Source organism: Balearica regulorum, chromosome 8 (genome assembly GCF_011004875.1).
Source record: "Balearica regulorum gibbericeps isolate bBalReg1 chromosome 8, bBalReg1.pri, whole genome shotgun sequence".
NCBI classification, from domain to species: Eukaryota; Metazoa; Chordata; class Aves; order Gruiformes; family Gruidae; genus Balearica; species Balearica regulorum.
Genome location: NC_046191.1, coordinates 16,533,297 through 16,551,048, shown reverse-complemented (window position 1 = coordinate 16,551,048; position 17,752 = coordinate 16,533,297). Strand labels below are relative to the sequence as shown.

The 17,752-nt window shown below is 44.6% G+C and overlaps 3 protein-coding genes across 3 annotated transcripts in view; all 3 read left to right on the top strand.

The window, feature by feature from the left end:
* DDAH1 (dimethylarginine dimethylaminohydrolase 1) overlaps nt 1-5,982 on the top strand; it is a 74,230-nt gene extending 68,248 nt beyond the window's left edge. Inside the window, exon 7 of the mRNA XM_075759840.1 lies at nt 5,844-5,982. The gene's annotated coding sequence lies outside the window, so the exon portion shown is untranslated. The remainder of the gene's footprint in view (nt 1-5,843) is intronic.
* BCL10 (BCL10 immune signaling adaptor) lies at nt 915-9,638 on the top strand. The gene is made up of 3 exons (XM_075759845.1): nt 915-1,848; nt 5,844-6,132; nt 7,215-9,638. The coding sequence occupies exons 1-3, from the start codon at nt 1,759-1,761 to the stop codon at nt 7,583-7,585; spliced, it is 750 nt and encodes a 249-aa protein (XP_075615960.1). The 5' UTR covers nt 915-1,758; the 3' UTR covers nt 7,586-9,638.
* A 334-nt stretch (nt 9,639-9,972) lies between these two features.
* Nucleotides 9,973-13,144, top strand: C8H1orf52 (chromosome 8 C1orf52 homolog). Its single transcript, XM_075759838.1, has 3 exons — nt 9,973-11,184; nt 11,301-11,508; nt 12,585-13,144. Exons 1-3 carry the CDS (start codon nt 10,924-10,926, stop codon nt 12,665-12,667), a joined length of 552 nt encoding a protein of 183 aa, XP_075615953.1. The 5' UTR covers nt 9,973-10,923; the 3' UTR covers nt 12,668-13,144.
* The last annotated feature ends 4,608 nt before the right edge of the window (nt 13,145-17,752 follow it).

The following is a 17,752-nucleotide window of genomic DNA, read 5'->3' as shown; positions in this document are numbered from 1 at the left end:
GCTCTATCTCAGAAGTGCCACAATCAGCTCACTGGAAGCACCGGAGAATCTGAAACCTTTCCATGTGTTTGGGTACCTAGCACAGAATAGGGAGGATCAAAATAGGCACTTGGACTTGAAAAAAAATGGCCTGACCTGCAGCCCTCTGAGCAGGAAAATGGGATGCAAATACTCATTTACCTTGTACTTCAGATATTTAATCCAGAGATACACGGCCTCAAGAAATTCAAATACAGTGCAGCAAACAAAGGGTTCTTGTAGTGGGAGTAACACCACAGAAGGATTTAGGTTGTGAGCAAAAGCGTGCTGCCAAATCACCAGCAATCAGGTCTGCAAGACTGGAAGGTCAGGGTGAGTCTGAAGTAGTTTTCACTGAGCAGAAGTGTCCTTCCCAGCACTGGCAGGGAGCAGAGCTGGTTGGGTGTTTTCTGGCAACCAGCTTGGGGACTGGCTGTGATTTTAACACCCAGCTGTACAGAAATCAACACAGGTAAGGACAGTGACTAGTCCTTTATTTTTTAAATGTTCTGAGCAGGACCTTTGCTATCCAATGTGTTTATTGAGAAGCTGGGAATGCTAGCACTGTAAAATAGATATTGTTGCAGTTAATATTTGAAGTTTGACTGCAATAACAAGGCACATCAAGCAAAAGGACTTCACGAATGTTCATAAAACTGGTAGTTTTTCCTTACTGAAAGCAAAACCCAGTATTGATTGCTTCTACTTCTATACACTTTTGTGTTTAACTGCTGGAAACAAAGTTTTCGTTACTGCAGCAATAACCTGAGGTTTACCTTTGACAACTGAAAAAAAAATGCCGATTAAATTTCGTCTTCGGTCCTTTAAGAGCGTGCTCCTGCAGCAGCGGCGTCTCCCGGCTGCTGCCGAGCCTGAGAGCCTGGGGCTGGCCGGGGTAAAACGGGAGCTACGGGCCGCTCCGCTGCTGGCAGCTTGGCTCGTTCTCTGACCTGCAGCAGCTTTGGAAGGCAGCCCCGTACAGCAGTGGGGCTTGACCGCTGTCAGTCCCTAAAACCTGGTGTAAATCCCCACGTCCTCCAGTCATCAATCATTTGTCTTAAAAACGCCGTACAGAGCGCCACCCAGATAAGCCGCAGCCTTTCAGTACAGCGTGGCTGAATGCTGGTAACCCCGAGGTGCCCGCACCCCCCCAGTTCCGAACACCCGGCTCGGCGGAGGGGCTGTTAAAATGACCTGGGGAAGCAGTTGCGAGCTGCAGGCACGGATGCCAGCCGCAGTCTGGTGGCAGCTCCGGAGAAGGGCAGGCTTTCACCCGCGAAGGGAGCCGCTCCCCGCGCCTCTGCAGGGGAGGCGGGAGTCCCGCCGCCAGGCCCGGCGGTTCGTCGGTCTCTGCACCGCCGCGGGAAAGGGAAGGCAGCCCTTGCCCAGGGCGGCTCCCGGCCCGGCCCGGCCCGCCTCAGGCACGGGAAGGCCGGCGCGGGCTCCCTCAGCTCCGGCTGCCGGCGGAGAGAGACGCCGGGACACGGGGACAGCGACATTAACGGCCGCCTCGCGAGGGAAGGGGGGGGGGTAACGCCCCTCCGCGCACGCGCCACTGGGGGGGGGGCCACGCGCAGGCAGCTGGAGCCGCCGTGGGGGCGGGGTGCCTTTCCTGAGGGCCCATTGGTGGGTGAGCGGGCGCGGGGCAGGGCCGGTTCTGCGTGGGCGGGACCCGGGCCGGAAGCGCTGCGCTGAGCGGTTTTCCCCAGCGGCAGCGGCGCCGGCGGAGGGCTTTCCGCTATGGAAGGCCCGGGCCCGGGCTCGGGTTCGGGCTCGGGGTTTGCGGGGCGGCTGCTAACGGAGGACGAGATGGCCGAGGTGAAGAAGGATGTAAGTGGTGGGCCGGGCCGAGAGGACGGAGTGCCCGGGGCGCGGAGCGGCGGGGTGGGGCCAGGGCCCGGGTGGGGGAAGCGGAAGTCCTGTCAGAGCGGCCGTCCGAGGGGGGGAACCGGCGCGGAGGCGGGAGGGCCGCCAGCGGCCGCCGGGCCGGGTCCCTGCCGCGCCGCCCGGAATTCCCCGCCGCCTTCCCGGAGGGCGCCCGCGGGGGCGGGCAGGTCACGTGCGGCAGGGCGGGGGCGGCGGGCCCGGCCCTGGGGCCCCCGGGACGTCCTGCCCCAGCTCGCCGGCAGCGGCGGCCCGCGGCTCTGGCCTCCGGAGGGCTTCCCGGTGTGAGGCGGGTCACGACTTGCGAAAGCTCAGCCCTGGGGCTGGGTAGTCACCTGCGAGTTCCGTTTTCTTCTGTTTTCCTCCAAGCGGTCTGCTCGTCGGCCGCGTTTTAAGGCCAGAGTAGCCAGGGTTTGGTTTTCGTGGTGTCCGTATGTACCGCAGTAAGTGACGAGTAATGAATACGGTATCCATAGGTTAGCAGCAAGTGTACACGCTTCTTTTGGTGTCAATAAGGTTCTGTCTTCTAGAATACTTTCATTCAATATTGATTTTTTTGAGACTTTTTGTTCTGTAATTTCCTGATTATCCCCCCCCCCCCCCCCCCCCCCCCCCCCCCACTGATGCCTGGAATCTGAGGGAGGACTTTGTCCTGATCCAGTCTGGATTTACTGATCTCTTTGATAGACTGGGAAACAGGCAATGTGCTAACCAACCTCGACAAGTGATTGGCTAATTTAAAAACAAATCTAAAAAAATAAACCACAGCTTATCAATTATTTATTGACCATGCGTGCTCCTGTTTATAATTTACAGTGTCTTATGTTTGATTTATTTGGGTTTCTTTAAAGTACAGTAAAGAACGTTTGGAGTTCATTTTTTATTTCTTACTAGCTTTATGCATACGCAAGTTTCTTTAAATGCTTTGTCATAGCATAGTTTTGTGAGGCATGTTTTTCGAGTTACTACTTGCTTCTGTGGAATCACAGGGTAATACCGCAATAGTTAGCGTCCGGTAGTTACACCAAAAAAAGATAAGAACCACTTATATCAGACTATATATGTAACATGATATGTATGTTAATCTATGTCAGTGACTGAATTCACGGCTGCACCTCACAGAAGTGTACGTATGTAGCTTTAGCCCTTAATCTTATAGGATCTCCCATAGTAATTGGAAGACTTGCTGGAAACCTAATGTGTAGAAAGAAATAACGTTAGTTTTATCATCAAAATACAATCCAATAAATCTGACTTTAGAGATTCTTCTCTCAGATTTTAAATGTTGCAGCTTCATGATGCAAAGTGCTGGTTCAGTGTAAATTCACTTAGCTGTTTCGAAGCTGTTCTGTTTGAAGTGATCCTATCAGAGTTATTTGAAGTGCTGCCTTCCCAGAAATTCTATGTATATTATGTGACAGCATACCTCAGAAAGCTAACTGGCAAGGATGATTTGGTCTGGGTAAACTTGTCCTGAGGAGGAATTATAAAGGTTGAAGTCTTACATTCGAGAGCTGGGAAGGAGGCAATGAGCCATACAAAGTCATCAATATAGAGCAAAGTATATTTAAAGCTCCTGTTTAATGTGTTTACTCTTTCTGTCCCTCAAACTGTTAACCTGTGAGGACAGCGCAGAGGGGAATTCAGGACTGGTACACTTCATACAGTGAAAGACTCATTGTGGGAAGAGGTTGGTCAAAAGACTATGGTCTTTCTATTCAATAACAACTTGTTCTCTTCTTCCAGTGTTGAAACATTGGCTGACACTTATGTTTAAGAGTTTGTTGATTGATCCTCCTGGTGGTAGGATGAGAATTCCGTGAGAACTGAAGAAATCTGTATTGCCCACTACATTCATACCATTCAGGCATGGGCTTGTTGCAGTTTGACTCTTGAGGTGTAGTCAGAGCCACCTAAATTGATACAAGCTGTACCGTTGCACTTTTCTGCTCTTGTCATAGTTGTTATGCCGCCACTAGTGACAACGTCACTGCACATGAAACTGGATCGAGTAATTAATCTGGCTGTGGGAGGGGAATTTTTTTCTTTAAGAGTTATTTGTGCTTTCCCTAGCACCAGTATGCCAGACAATATTTTGCCGTTTGAAATAATCTGTCCTAAAGTGCATCTTTATATTTAGCTTTTCCTCCACTTCTATTTACTAAGCTAGTAAATGGCTATAAGGCAAACAGTCAGTTTTCAATTTTAATTTGAGTGCTACTGTTATGGAACCTAATCTCAAAAAGCAGGAGGATATTGAAAACTTTCTTCAGGAAGGAAGTTTTCTTTCTTTCCATCACTTCAGATGCCTTTTTATGTAAAGGTGTTTTTCCTTCTGGCTCTCAAATCTTTTTTTTTTTTTTTTTTTTCTTTTTTTGAATCAAATGAGACTTTGGGGGAGGTGGTTTTTCACATCAGTAATATTCAGCTAGTGGGTGTCTGGCTTCTTGTGTAATTCTGCACAGTGAAAAAAGTTGACGGGAGAAACTGCCAATTTTGTAGTGTTAGATAAAATGAGAACTTGTTTTTCAAGCACAGAGATGTCATTTGTGACTCTCGTATTCATAGAGTAGTAGATACTGAAACCAGAGAGTTATGAACACATGCATTAATTCTGTTTCAATGTTGACGTCAGGCAGGCTTGTTAATGTACAGACTGAAATAAGATTAATATCATTTACATTTTGGCAATGTTTGTGCTTCTACGTACCCTCTGAACAAGGTGGAGGAAGATTGTTTTTTGTTTTGATAAACGTAAAAATAGGGACCCTTGATCTTCCAAGGAGGAGATCAAAGTGGTGACATGGCAGTCTTTAGTTCTGACATTGCTCCTATAAATTACCTCCAAAATAAATCGGTAGTTAGGTTAGAATTGAATATGGTTACGAAAGATAGTACGTTTCCCCAGAAAGAAGATCTGTAATGGAATGTCATCTGATACTAGGTGTTACAGTTCCCAAAGATGCAAAGTGGCACTGCTGCTGAAGCGCTCAAGACAGACATCTCTGCTTTGTCGTAGCTGATGTTAATTGGCTGTATGTTGGGGTCTTTAGAGGATGGATGGAGTCCCCTCGCATGAGCAGATTGTTCCACCTCTTTCTTTTTGCTGGTTTTAGAGAGGACTTAACTTCAGCTTACAAGTGTAAACTGGTTGCTTATGCTGCAGAGGGTAGAGTCATTTTGCTTTGCCAGAGTCATTAGAGTTCCACTAACTTTCAGTGGTCTGTGCAGCATGTCAGAGGTGTGCAAGTTGCTTCAAGTGTTTGAAATCTTAAACCAAAAGAAGGCAGTTTGATGAAGACACAAAGCAGCCAGTAAAGTTGTTGAGAGTAGGTACATCTGTGGATGAAAGTGCATGTATTTTGGGTGTCAGTAGTCTGTTGAGCTTGTAAATAGTGGTGTTTGTTAAATAAACTTTTTAAACAGTGAGTTTCATGCTGTTGCTCTGAGACTGCTTTTACTCGATGTACAGAAAACATCAATATTTGTAATATTTTGGAGTTGTGCCTCGTGGATACAAATAGTATGGAAATGCGGCAATTGGGTAGTCAGTGAGAATGAGTGTGTCTGTAGATAAAGTGAGTAGGTACTGTTGTGTTTTGTTGGTATAATTCCTTTTCATCTTTACTTGGTGACTGTTCTGAAATGTGATAATCGCAGACTTGATGTCATTAACATTTTCAGTAAGCATTCACCTTATTACTTAACATGCATTAAAACTCCAGAGTTCGCATAAAGAAAACTAATGAAAGGGATAAGTAAATTAGATTATGCTCTTAAAAATTATGGTTGGGGTTTTTTATGCTGAGAAAAATCTCTGCTAGGTAACACAGTGGCGACTTTAAAAATTGCTTCATTGGCCTGTATCAAAATCATATAGGTTTCAAATACGGAGTTCTAAATAAATTGTAAGATTGGCTAATATTTGGTTTGTTTTTCAGGCTTTAGAAAGGATGCGTCCTTACCTGTGTGATAAAATCATAGCTGAGAGACACTTTGATTACCTACGTTCAAAGAAAATACTCACTAGAGAGGACACAGAAGAAATATCTTCTCGATCTTCCAGTAGGAAAAAAACTGGGAAGTTATTGGACTACTTAGCAGAAAACCCAAAGGGACTAGATGCTTTGATTGAATCTATCAGACGAGAAAGAACACAAAACTTCCTGTTACAAAAGATAACTGACGTAGTGTTGAAAGTCAAAAATGAAAAACTTGAAGCTCTCAAAGGTGAGAAGTTTTTGTAAGACATAAGTTTTATTTTGAGTCTGCAAAATTGAACTCCCAACAATTCTTTAAATGATGTTTCTTAGTACAGAGGTTTTAGTTTGGATTTTTGGGGGGTTTTTTGCTTCCTCTAGTGTTTGGGACACCATTCCTGGAAATATCACCAGTTTGGGTTTAAGATCCGTGCATGTATTCTAGCTTTGCCTTTTTACTACCCGAACACATCATAACAAATTGCAAAAAACCCTGTCATGTGTTGTTACGATGGGTAAGTCTGTCTTTACATCTCAGTTTTGCTTCTATGAGGTTCTCATTCAAAATAGGTGGTTATCTTCCATCTTGCATTTCTCTTGCAGCAATTTACTGCAGTGGCAGGATGCTCTGGTTTTGTTAAACTTTGCACCTCAGCAGAACATAAGCTAGCAAATGCAACCTGAGGGGAATTCTTCTGTATGTGTTCAATACCAAAACTTAAAATTAGACACTGTAAATGTATGCATGTGTTACATCACACAGGTAGAGAGGTTTTGTTGACATACAAAGCTTGAAGTGACTATATGTACTCATATTTTAAGGCAGATAAAGAAAGTATAAGCCTTCTAAACCAAAACCCTTACTTCCCCTTCCACCCCATCAAAAGAGAAATAAAGAAGGAAGAAGTACATTTTAACCCTAGAGATGGAAGGGCTGAAGTTTTCTCTAGCTTCAGGTAAAACAGCCGTCAAACACAGTCCACTTTGGAGTAGAACCATGTAGCTGAAGCTTTTAAAAGTTTGAAGAACACAGTAAGAAAAATCTATCAAAAGATAGGTCAAAGGGCTAAAGTGACTTCCACAAATGAAGCTTAAATTATGGTGCATCTTTGTCAAATAGTAGCTGATAGAGAGGTCATTCACGTCAGCCTTGATAACCTGCATGTATTTTTTAATTTGTCATGAATATTGGGATGTCACAGGTGAGATGAAGAGGTTAGTCTGTTAAAAATATAGACTATTGATCTTTGACTATTTTACTGATGTTGTCAGAGCACAGTTTTAAGAGTGCATCATATTGTCATTAAATCCAGTCTCTGGTTTTTTTCTTAGGTCTAAGCTGCAGCACCTGTATGACCTCACTGTACGGAGGAACAAATAATCTTTCTAGATCATATTCTGATGAATCTAATTTTTTTGATAAAACAAAAGACAAAGAATCTACCCAGATACATCATCCAGAAGAAGATTATAGCACCGCCGCATTTGTGTCTGCTGTCTCTCTTCACTCGATGAATTTACCGATTGCCGAGATGGGAAATGCAGAGTGTGTGGTTTTCTCAGCCACCCTACCAGGGCCTGGCGACCCCGGTGCACCCCCCCTCCCTGCAGAGCTCCAGTCAGAGCAGCAAGAGCCATGTACTAGTTCAACAAGTGACAATTGCTTTTTGCCTTTGAGGTCGCGTTCTCTTCAACCACAGTGAACGCAGTGACTTTTGACTGTTCATCCAAATGGTACTGAAACTTTGTGTGATGTCTTGTAAGGGTTAAAAAATGTTTTCAAACTGCTAACTAGCAAAGTCAGAGGAAACAATCTATGCTGTTCACAGTTTTTAGGGAGTAATTTTTTTGTAATTGGGTGACTCCAGAGCCGCTTGGGTTTATGTTCTTTAGGGAGCTTTTTTCAGAAGATCATGGTGTTACAGCAGTGAAGGTTTGGTTTTCGACCATTTATTTAATATTTCACACTTAGTTGCAGATATTTAAGTTACAGAACAAATAGGGTTTTTTCTTCCTACAGAAACTAACAAATCTGTTTTTCTTAAAGTTTCTGGGATGGGTGAATTGGGAAAGATGGTTAGGAAAAGTATTGACTATTGAAAAATAACTTTCTGAACTAAAAGTTTAAGCTCACTTACCAAAAATCTTGAACTCATTTACCAAATTAAATGTTTTTCTGTAGGATAAATTCTGCCCTCTGTGTATGTGTGTGCAGCTCCATTTGCGGGGTGGGGGGTGGGGGGGAATCTGGCCAGATCTGTAGCTATGCTTATTTGCAAGAAGTCTCTTAATTGTCTGAACTTTGTTCTCTGTCCTACCAGTAAATCAAAAGGCACTCGGTATCGCGGTGATTCGCATTAGCAATTATAATTCCACAAGTCTTAGCATATTATTCCTGTATATTTGCTAGAGAGTTCTGATTTGAGATGCACTTTAAATATATATTCTCACTAGTATTGTAAAAGGAATGTAAACTGCTGTAACGGCATCATGTGGGCTTTAAGAAAATGTATTAAGTAGTTTGTATGTTTTTGTCCCAGTAGGTAAGCAGAGGAGGAGTCCTGTGGCAAGAAAGTAACTGTAACTGCAGGACTCCTGGAAATGTTGCACTTCAGATACCTACTCTTCAAAGCAGATAGACAGGTTTACATTTCAAGTTGTTTAGAGTCAAATACATTTAAAAGTATTTCAACATGGGAAGGTTCTCATTTCTTGACACAATGTAACATGCTGTGTTCCTCTCAACTCTGGCGTTGTAATCTACTTTTTATGAAGTGGCTTATAATCACTTAAAATCACTAGGCAAAGATAAACTCTTACTTGGAAATGCATACAGTTGTGTTCTGCAGTACTACACTTTAAAGCAACGGGGTGTTTTCGGTATATCAAAGGGTAGGTTTGTATTTAAGGCTTTAAATTATTTTGGCTCTCATACAATGCTATGGCCATGTAATTCCATTCAAATTCAAACCTAGGTGATAGTCCTAAACTATGTTCTCCTTCTGTGGAGACAGGCCATCTGCAGGACTTCAATATGGTCTCTAATTATTTTTTTTCCATGTTTACTCTGGTTTGGGAAGTAGGTTAAAATAAACTGCAATGCTCAACAACACTCCATACTTACTATATGAATAGCTTACATTCGATGAAGATGTGGACTTCTGTTTAGTATTTGTAAAAATCCTTGGCTTTCTTGTATACATCTAAGGTTATAGACTGCCAGGACAGTGAAAAAGCTTTTCAACAAAACTGCTTCGTTCAGAAGGCACTCTGGAAATTCAGTGCCTAAATATAGAAGCAAAATTTTTCTCTCTGACACGAAATTAAGAGTAGGCTTCAATCCCTCTCTTCCATTAACTTGAACTGTAGTTGCACATACTTGAGATGTATCAAAATCGATTGTTTAAATGCCCACTGTAACCACCTAAAGAGCTGTGCTTAGGTGTGGGTCCCTTCATGGATCCTTGTAAAGGGAGGAGAGTGAGCAAGCTTGGCCTTAACTGAAAAAGAGCACCAGCTCAGGGCGAAGACAGCCTTGCAGGTCCCAGCCCGAACACATGAGGTGTGCTGCCTGCCCCTCAGCATGCCGCGCAGCCTGCGGGAAGCCTGCCTGTGCAGGGATCGCTCTGCGGTGGAGCCTATTAACCTGAGACTTTACTGAATGTATTCTCTTACCAAATGTTTATAACATGCATTTTTTAAAACATTTTGAAACATTTTTATCACAACTTTTGAAATAAATTCTTTTGTACAATTGCCTCTTTTCCTACCTGCCTCTCTCATTACTAAAATGTACAGGCTGTAAGAGCAGTTCATGGCAGTATCTGGATGCGTGGTTTTGGTTTTGTGTGTGTGGGAGGCTTTTGTTCCCGTTCTCTTGTTAGAGAGGTTTGTCTTTGGTGGAAAGACTGACTTAATGTGAAACACCTGTGCCTGCAGGACCGTGTTCAAGAGCAGTGTATCGGGAGAACATGCATGTCAAATTAAGACCTCATCTGCTTAGCTACACTTTCTGTGGTTCATGACTAGTATTGCTAACCTGATTCCTAGTTTGGGGGGGGTGGGGGTGTTATATGACTTGATTGCTCAACTTCTTAAAGATGTGAGAAGTGCTGCTTCCAGCCATGCGTATATTGACTTCATTCTTAAATTAAGATTTTTATTTTTATTAATAGCAAGGCAGAAACAAAACCTTTGAGTGCTGAGGAACATGACTCAAAAAAGGATTAGCAAATGTTGCAGGGGCCATGGAGGCTCACTTCAGCGGTTGTTTTCATTGTACTTTGTGTGTAGGGTTTATTTAAAAATAACCACTATAGTATTGATTATGAGAGATCAGCTGGACACAGGTTAGTGTATTTACAGTAAAGGAATTGAACATATAACTAAAGCCCCTTCCTTAGACCATATCCTGCTTCTGTGGTAGTATATTTAACCTGAACGGTACTAGGAAGTATCGTAGCTGATGCAAAAACAGGTACATGGGCCTTTTTGACAAGAGAAGTCTAGTAAAAATTTTTCCAACAGCTTTGAAAAATCTATTTCAGTAAATAGCCGATGTGACTGCTTAAGCTGGAACTGGGCAGGTGATGCTCAAAGCTTTATCTGCCCAGGGTTAGCTAATGCTCGAACATTAAGGAAAATGTGTTTTCTCTCTACTTAGGCCTGCAGGTGTGAAAAAGGAGAAATGGAGGTCGTCTCGGTTTCACGTCTGATTTTCTGTATCTGTCTATGGTCACCTAGAGGGGAAAGAGCCCCGGGTTCCTGGGGGCGAGCCCCGGGGCGGACGCGGGAAGGTCAGCTCTTTCACCTCCTCCCTCAGCGGATCCCCTTCGCCACCTACAAACTGGGACACCCCCCCTGACACGAAACAATCGTGGGCTTCGCCTCCCGGGGGCCAGCGCGGAGCCCGGCCCGGGCAGGCGGCAGCAGGGGCCGCCGCGGCGCGGCTCCGGGGTCTCTGGCTGCCGCGGCGGCAGGCCGGAACCCTCGGCGCGGGCCCGGTTTCCGTGCGGGCGGTGTCGCGGCGGCAGGCCCCGCCATGGCGGCGGAGGGAGAGGACCCGCTGGGCTATTTCGCGGCCTACGGCAGCTCCAGCTCCGACTCGGAGGCCGACGAGCCCCAGCCCGACGAGCGCCAGGCGGGGGGCGGCGCGGCGGCGGGGGGCAGCCCGGGGCGGAGGCCGCGGCTGCCGCCGCCCGACGAGCTCTTCCGTAGGGTGTCGCAGCCGCCCGCCTTCCTCTACAACCCGCTCAACAAGCAGATCGACTGGGAGAGCCGCGTCCTGCGGGCGCCCGAGGAGGTGCGGGGGAGTGGCGGGGCGCGGGGGGCAGCCCGAGGCGGTGTGATGGGGCCGGGCCGCGCCGCCTTGCCGCCGCCCCGGGGCCCGGTGTGACGGTGCCCTGCTTTCTACTGCAGCCCCCCAAGGAGTTCAAGGTGTGGAAGACCAACGCCGTGCCCCCACCGGAGAGCTACAGCCCGCCCGAGAAGAAGCCTCCGCCGCCCCCTGCGCTCGACATGGCCATAAAGTGGTCCAACATCTACGAGGACAACGGCGACGACGCGCCCCGGCAGGCCGGCAAAGCCAGGTTTCTGCCGGATGAGGAGCAGGAACCCCTGGAATCGGGTGAGGTCCCGGCGTACGGCAGCGGTGCTTCGCACAGGCCTGAGTTTCAAATTCCTGTGCGTGGGGAGGAGAAGGGGGCGCGTTCCGTGAGGGAGCTGTGGCTGGAGCCCGTCCTGCCCGGGGCTGGGGGAATTCGGGCGGGCTCTTGGGCATCCGCTGCTGCTCAGCTTGGCCGCTATGAGAGCATCTTTAAGTGCTGCTGTCTTGACTTTAGGTGTAGATGTAGGTCAGATTATTTTTATAATGTTTGGAATACTTGGGGGCTGAGAGAGGAATTAAATAAAATGTCCATGTGACAGATTACTGAAGAAAATATTTACTATCCTCTTCACTTTTAATCATGGCAGAAGTTGTAATGGTGGTTTTGGAAGTAAAAAATTATTTGGCAGGAGGGAGGAATTCTTTATTATCTTTTTAAAGTGCTGGAGAAAGAGAATAGCCGGTAACAACCAAGAGAACAAAACCAGAAGAAGAAATTCTGGGCCTTTAGAACACGCAATAATGTTTTGGTTTGCCTGTAAAGCTGTCAGCAAACCTTCTCCAAAGGAAGGGTTTTTTTGCTGTCTTGCTTTTTTTTTTTTTTTTTTTTTTTTTCCTCTGGGTGTTCCTTCCACAGTGGCAGTTTTTCTATCTCTGTCTTGCTCCGTTTGTTCTGTATGCTTTTTTTTTTAACCCCTACACATTTCTCTTAGTCAGCCTTCATCCAAAGACTAAGAAGATAAACTGTTAATTGACTTTGACATTACTTCCTGCTTCTACAATGGCATTTTTTAGCTTCTTGCCTTATCTATTCAAGTAATTTTTTTTTATTTTTTTTTAGAACAGGTACTGTATAGTAACATAAAACAGCCTCTTAGTTATCTTCAATAGTCTGTGGTAGTTATAGCAAGTAATCATTCCTATACTGCCCACATATTGTCCGCATTCCAAAATTGAGGATGTTGGCAGTTAATACTACTGTCTTTTTTTCCAGGCATCTCTGATGTGGTTAAGTCAGTGGTGCTGAGATGAGGATGGTGTTTAAGACAAAGATACTGGCTTTGCTGACTTTGATTAACTCTGTCTTTTATTTAAAGATGGTGAAAAAGATGATGAACCAGCTTCTGCTAAGAAACGTAAACTAGATTCTGGGGAGCAGACAAAGAAGAAGAAGTTATAAGCAGGGCATGCTGGATTTAGCCATAATGAGAATTTCGATGAACTTGGATTCTGCTGGAATGGGAAACAAATATATGTTTACTGAATTTCTCTCTCCTGTCGGGTAGGGAATTTTATTTCTGTAGTATGCTTGCCTTTTGGAAAGCACAAAATTAAGTGGACAGTGTCGTGATAGAAACTCGTCTACTGAACAAAATTGAAACCTGTTTATTTAAAAGAGAGTTTTAGAAGAGAGATCCATTGTGATGGATACTGGTGCTCATGCAGGTTACAGGGCTTCGTGGTATTTTGTTTATCAAGAAACCTGGTAACGTGAGCTTTTCTGGACTGACTTTTCCATTGTGTCAGAACCTTTTATAAAGGAGTATATACTAAAGTTTCTTTAAATACTGTCCTGTGATATGTTTGCATAATGTTGTTTTGAAATGTATGTAAAGACTGCAAATAGGTCACTGGAATAAAACTACATTTGAAAACATCTGCGGTATAAATATTGCATTGCATGCTTGGTGAATGGAAGGGATGAATTCTGTACTGTATGCATTTCAGTGATATGTTTCTTATGACACAACAGATTCCTCAGGGTTTTGTTTGTAATAAATATACAACTGCAAACTTGGACCTAATAATGGAGTTTAGTATTTGATAATTAGTTTTGATGTTATGTGATCTGCATCAGCGAAACATGAGACTAACCGATGCAGGAAGATCTGAAGCATTTAACATATTCTTCCTAAAACTGAAAAAAGAATCTATGTGGAAAAAATTTACGACAAAGCTATGATTGAGTCTTTACTGCCAAATAGTATACGTTTCCATACAAACAGCTGATAATCTTCTCGAAGTCCTAGTCAGTATATGTTGCATTTGTGATATGCTGCTACATGGATTTTGGGGTCTGTATATGAAAAAATATCAGCAAAACTGGGTTGGAGGGAGGGTTGCTCTAGGTTTGTTTTCAAATAAAGTTTCTGTGCCATAGGAAATCTGCAGTGAGATTAGGCCTACTAATAGAAGTGTATGTAATTAAACTATTAATGTAAACATTCATAATTTTTATCTTCCTTCTGTCTTGGACTAGCTCTAATTTGGCAGAACAGGTTCTGTATGCATATGTGCTAATATGTTAGTATTTTTAAAAGTGATTTTTTAAAAAAAAATCTTTTGAACCTCAATATATAGAAAAATGTATTCATTGTGAGTGAGCATATGAAGTTAGCAACAAGTTCAGCAATTCTAGCCTTGGCAGTGTGGTAGTGCTTTCTCTGGATCTTTCTCTGCCTGCAGACTCTGCAACTGCTCCTTGCCAATTTCACAGGCTGTAGGGCCAAATCCGCAATATCTTCCACCCCTTCCATGCTGCCAGTCTGGAAACAATTCAAAAAATGGTACTTGTACGCAGCTGAGGTTTCCCCGTGCCCCAGTTCTCCTAGCACAAACCCAAATAAGCATGTGATACTGTCGTAGCAAGCTCCTGGATGAGGGACGGTGGCATGGACAAAGCTTATGAAGTGCCAGATCTGTGTGCAGTTTCTCAAAATGCTCCATCTCGGGTTGCGATGGCTGGGCTAGCGCAGGAGCAGAGCAGAGCTGGCCTCCAGGCTGCCAGGGGAACCTCCGGCGGCCTTGATGAGGACCCTGCTGAGTTCCAGCTGGGATGAAGACCGCTGCGCAGCGGTCAAATACGACTGCTTGCTGAAGTAGAGCTCTTGCTAGGTGGAGAGCCAGCGGAGCATGAAAATCTGCAGTTTGTTGAGCTGAGAGACTATAAATGCCCGTACTTTGCTTTGTCTAGAATGCTAATGTAAATTCTCCCTCATTCTAGGAATAGCGTGTGAAGCTTCCACTAAAAATTATCATCTAATGCTGAACAGTTCTCTTGCAGGAATACGCAGGTCATGCAGCCTTGCATCATCCGCTTCAGGAGGTGGATTGGTACTGCTTCTCAGGGAGCAGGTCTCTAGGTCCTGGGTGTCTGAGAGCAAATGGTTTCCATCAGCTTTGCTTACAAAGAAATGAAGGATGTTTTTCTTGCGGTGCTGAACGTGAAGTCTCTGAATGAAAAGGCTCACTCTAATCTGGTTTGTTGTTTTCTGTATCTGCTGTCCTAATATAGCTAGGTTGAAGGTGCTAATCTTCAGAGAATGTGGTGGCAAAAAAGACTGCTTATGCTCTTTTTTAAACAGGAATGTGTTTATACTGTAGCTGGCATTGAGAGCTGAGGGTAAGGAATAGTAGCAAGTTCCTGTTCTGATATGAAAAGTAGATGTTAGATCAGCTTCCCAAAGGTTTAGTTTGTGTCCAGGCAACATGTTGCAGATTATAGTATGTCTAGCAAGACGCTTTTTGAGAAATCTGCCTCTGCTGTCCTCTCTGTACAGAATTTATCCCAGGTTTATGTGGGATGAATGGTACCATTTCTTGAAATCTGAAGGATTTGACGTGAAGTACACGGTTCAACAGACTGCCTAATTCTCAAGTCTTAGAATAGTTCTGTTTGCTACTGAAGGGCTCCTCGAAGAGCAAGAGTGTTACAGCTGAAGGTTAATGTCACCAGCTCTGGAACTGGGATGCATTCCCACAACTGCTGTGCCCGAGGAGGCTTTTGTCCTTGTATTGTTTGCTCTGCTATTCGAGGGGGCAGCTCAGGAAGTTACCATGCTAATCGCTCCTTTTGTTTTCGAATCATATGATATACGGGTTGTCCAGTTGTCTTGAAGTTAACACCATCTGATACTCAGTTTCCAAGGAGAAAACCAGCATGGCTAATCTGGGAGAAGAATGATTAGTTGTATTATTTACAGGTTGAAGAAATCTTCATTGTAAACAGTGACCATGGCAGCTTCCCTATTCAGGAGAAATGGCAAAAGCAACTATGCTTCTTTTTTTTTTAAAGAAAAACATCTCGAACAAGGCTGTGAGAGCCTGTCTGAAGCTGAGTTATCTGGGTGGACTGGTTCTGCTGCTGGAAGTTTTTTTGGTAGAGATGCTTCATCTTCAGGAGAAGATGATGAGAGAAGTGCTAGTGCTGCAGCTTCTGAAGTCCTTCTTGGTAGGACTTGCAATTACAGGAGTGTATCCAGCAGTCCCCAAAAGGGGATTCAAGTCTCCGTCCCCTTTTTGCATGATTAGAAGTGACACAGATGTACAAAGCAAGAAAAATTGATAATGATGCGGTGCTTAAAGGAAGCAGATCAGGTAAGTGTGAAGAAATTTGCGGTAAGATTTTCTCATTTGTTTTGAAAGTAGAAGAGGGAAAGACTGAAGAAGCTGAAGGACAAAGCTTGATGGAACAAGAAACAGACTGGTACATTTTCTTCAGGTTTGGGCAGCTAATAATGAAAAACTAGCTACTCTGTGCATCGGGATCTGTGAAATGCATGAGTGAACACTTACTAAACTTAAACTGACAGCTCAGATGTTCAAAAAATCTCTAACTAGAGAACAGTTTATCCTGGATTGTCTTTCAAGAGGAGATAGCGACAGCGAACATACACCCCCGCTGACAAATGGGGAAGGTTGGCTCTGAAAATTAGCCCTCTATTAACTCATCATTGCACTGTTTTTACGATGAATCAAATGTGATGGTGATCATTATGTGTAACAGGAAAAAAGGCAGTAAAAAATGCATACAAGTTTGACTTGAAAAAATTCTCTTAAAAATTTGTCAAGACTAGAAAAGCGGTGGCTGGAAGGCAGTTAATTTGCAATGAACACATTGTATTGCCTCCAGATGCTGGCACAATACCAGCTACGTTCCTTGGACTTCCAAGAAAGGCAGGATGATCTGGACAGGAAGAATTCATGTCAGTATAGCCGTACAGCTGTTGAGGATAATGGCCTTCACGGCAGCCTTCCTCCCAGAAATGCAGATGGAGAGGTGGTTGCAAGGCATCCCCCCATTAGTTTCTATTCCGATGCGACAGCTCGATGCGTGGTGACGCTATTGACGATCTGATTCATTTACAAATGGTTCGTGATAAGCTGAAGGCTGCCAATCTGAAAGTGAATCCAGGGAAATGCAGCGTGTTCCACAAAGAGTAATTTATCGTGAACCTGTAATCAGTGCAGGAGGAAGATTTTTTTTTTTTTTAGCAGTGGAGAGGAACAGAAGCACTGGCTGACTCTCTGGTGACAGGAAGCTCATTTGCTAGTTTGCTAATCTTGCAAAATCATGGCAGAATTTGGGTGAAGAGATGTAATGCTTTCAGTCACCAGCAGGATGCAGTTTGGGTTTTCTTTCCAGGCTTGAAAGGCTCTTGTGCCTATTTCTGTCTTAGCTTGCTGATTTTTTCCAAACCCCTTTGACTAATGGTCACAGACGTTTGTGCTTTTTCTTTGGCTGTGAGTCTGATGTGAGAACAACGCAGGACTGGCTTAAAAGTGTGGAAGCTGATTACAGCTGAAGCGTGCGTTCTTCAAGGATCAATGGCTATACCAGTTGAAAGGGACCCCGGCAATGGCTACGCCTGTGCAGCATTTCCATTTTGCGAGAAAATGTTTAAAGGACACCCACAATTACTCGTTAGACTGGAAAAATCTGAAAGGTTCACTTCCAAATAGCTGGAGAAATCCCAGCAGCGTCAGGCCTGGGCACAAGCACGGTTGTACCGGTGCCCTAGGGAGGGGAGCTTGTTGACAGCCTGGCTGCTCTAGCAGGAACAGGGTGGGAATGGCTGCCCAGGCGTGCTCGGGAGGAGACGCCGACTCCTCTCTCCCTACTTCACAGGAAGGCAAACGTTACAGAGGAAAAAACTGCCCCAAAAGAATACTAACATGGGATGGGTTTAGAAAACGCTGGAGCAAATGGAGGCACCTTGCTAAGAAATCCGATCGCATTACTGCCAAAGGCGTTTTCTGGATTCATTGCCCAAGGTGAAGTTTAAAGAAGGGTGCAGCAAGAGGTGACAGCAAGGCAGTCTGCAGCTCTCTCGAAATGTTAAGACTGAAACAAAAGCAGGATTTCTGTAGAGTAAAATGTTGGCAAAATACAGGACACTGCTGGAAGAAATACAGTGTTTTCACTGAGCAGAGGCTTCCTGTGGGACATGGGAATCTCAGGGAATGGCTCTGTTCCTGAGACAAA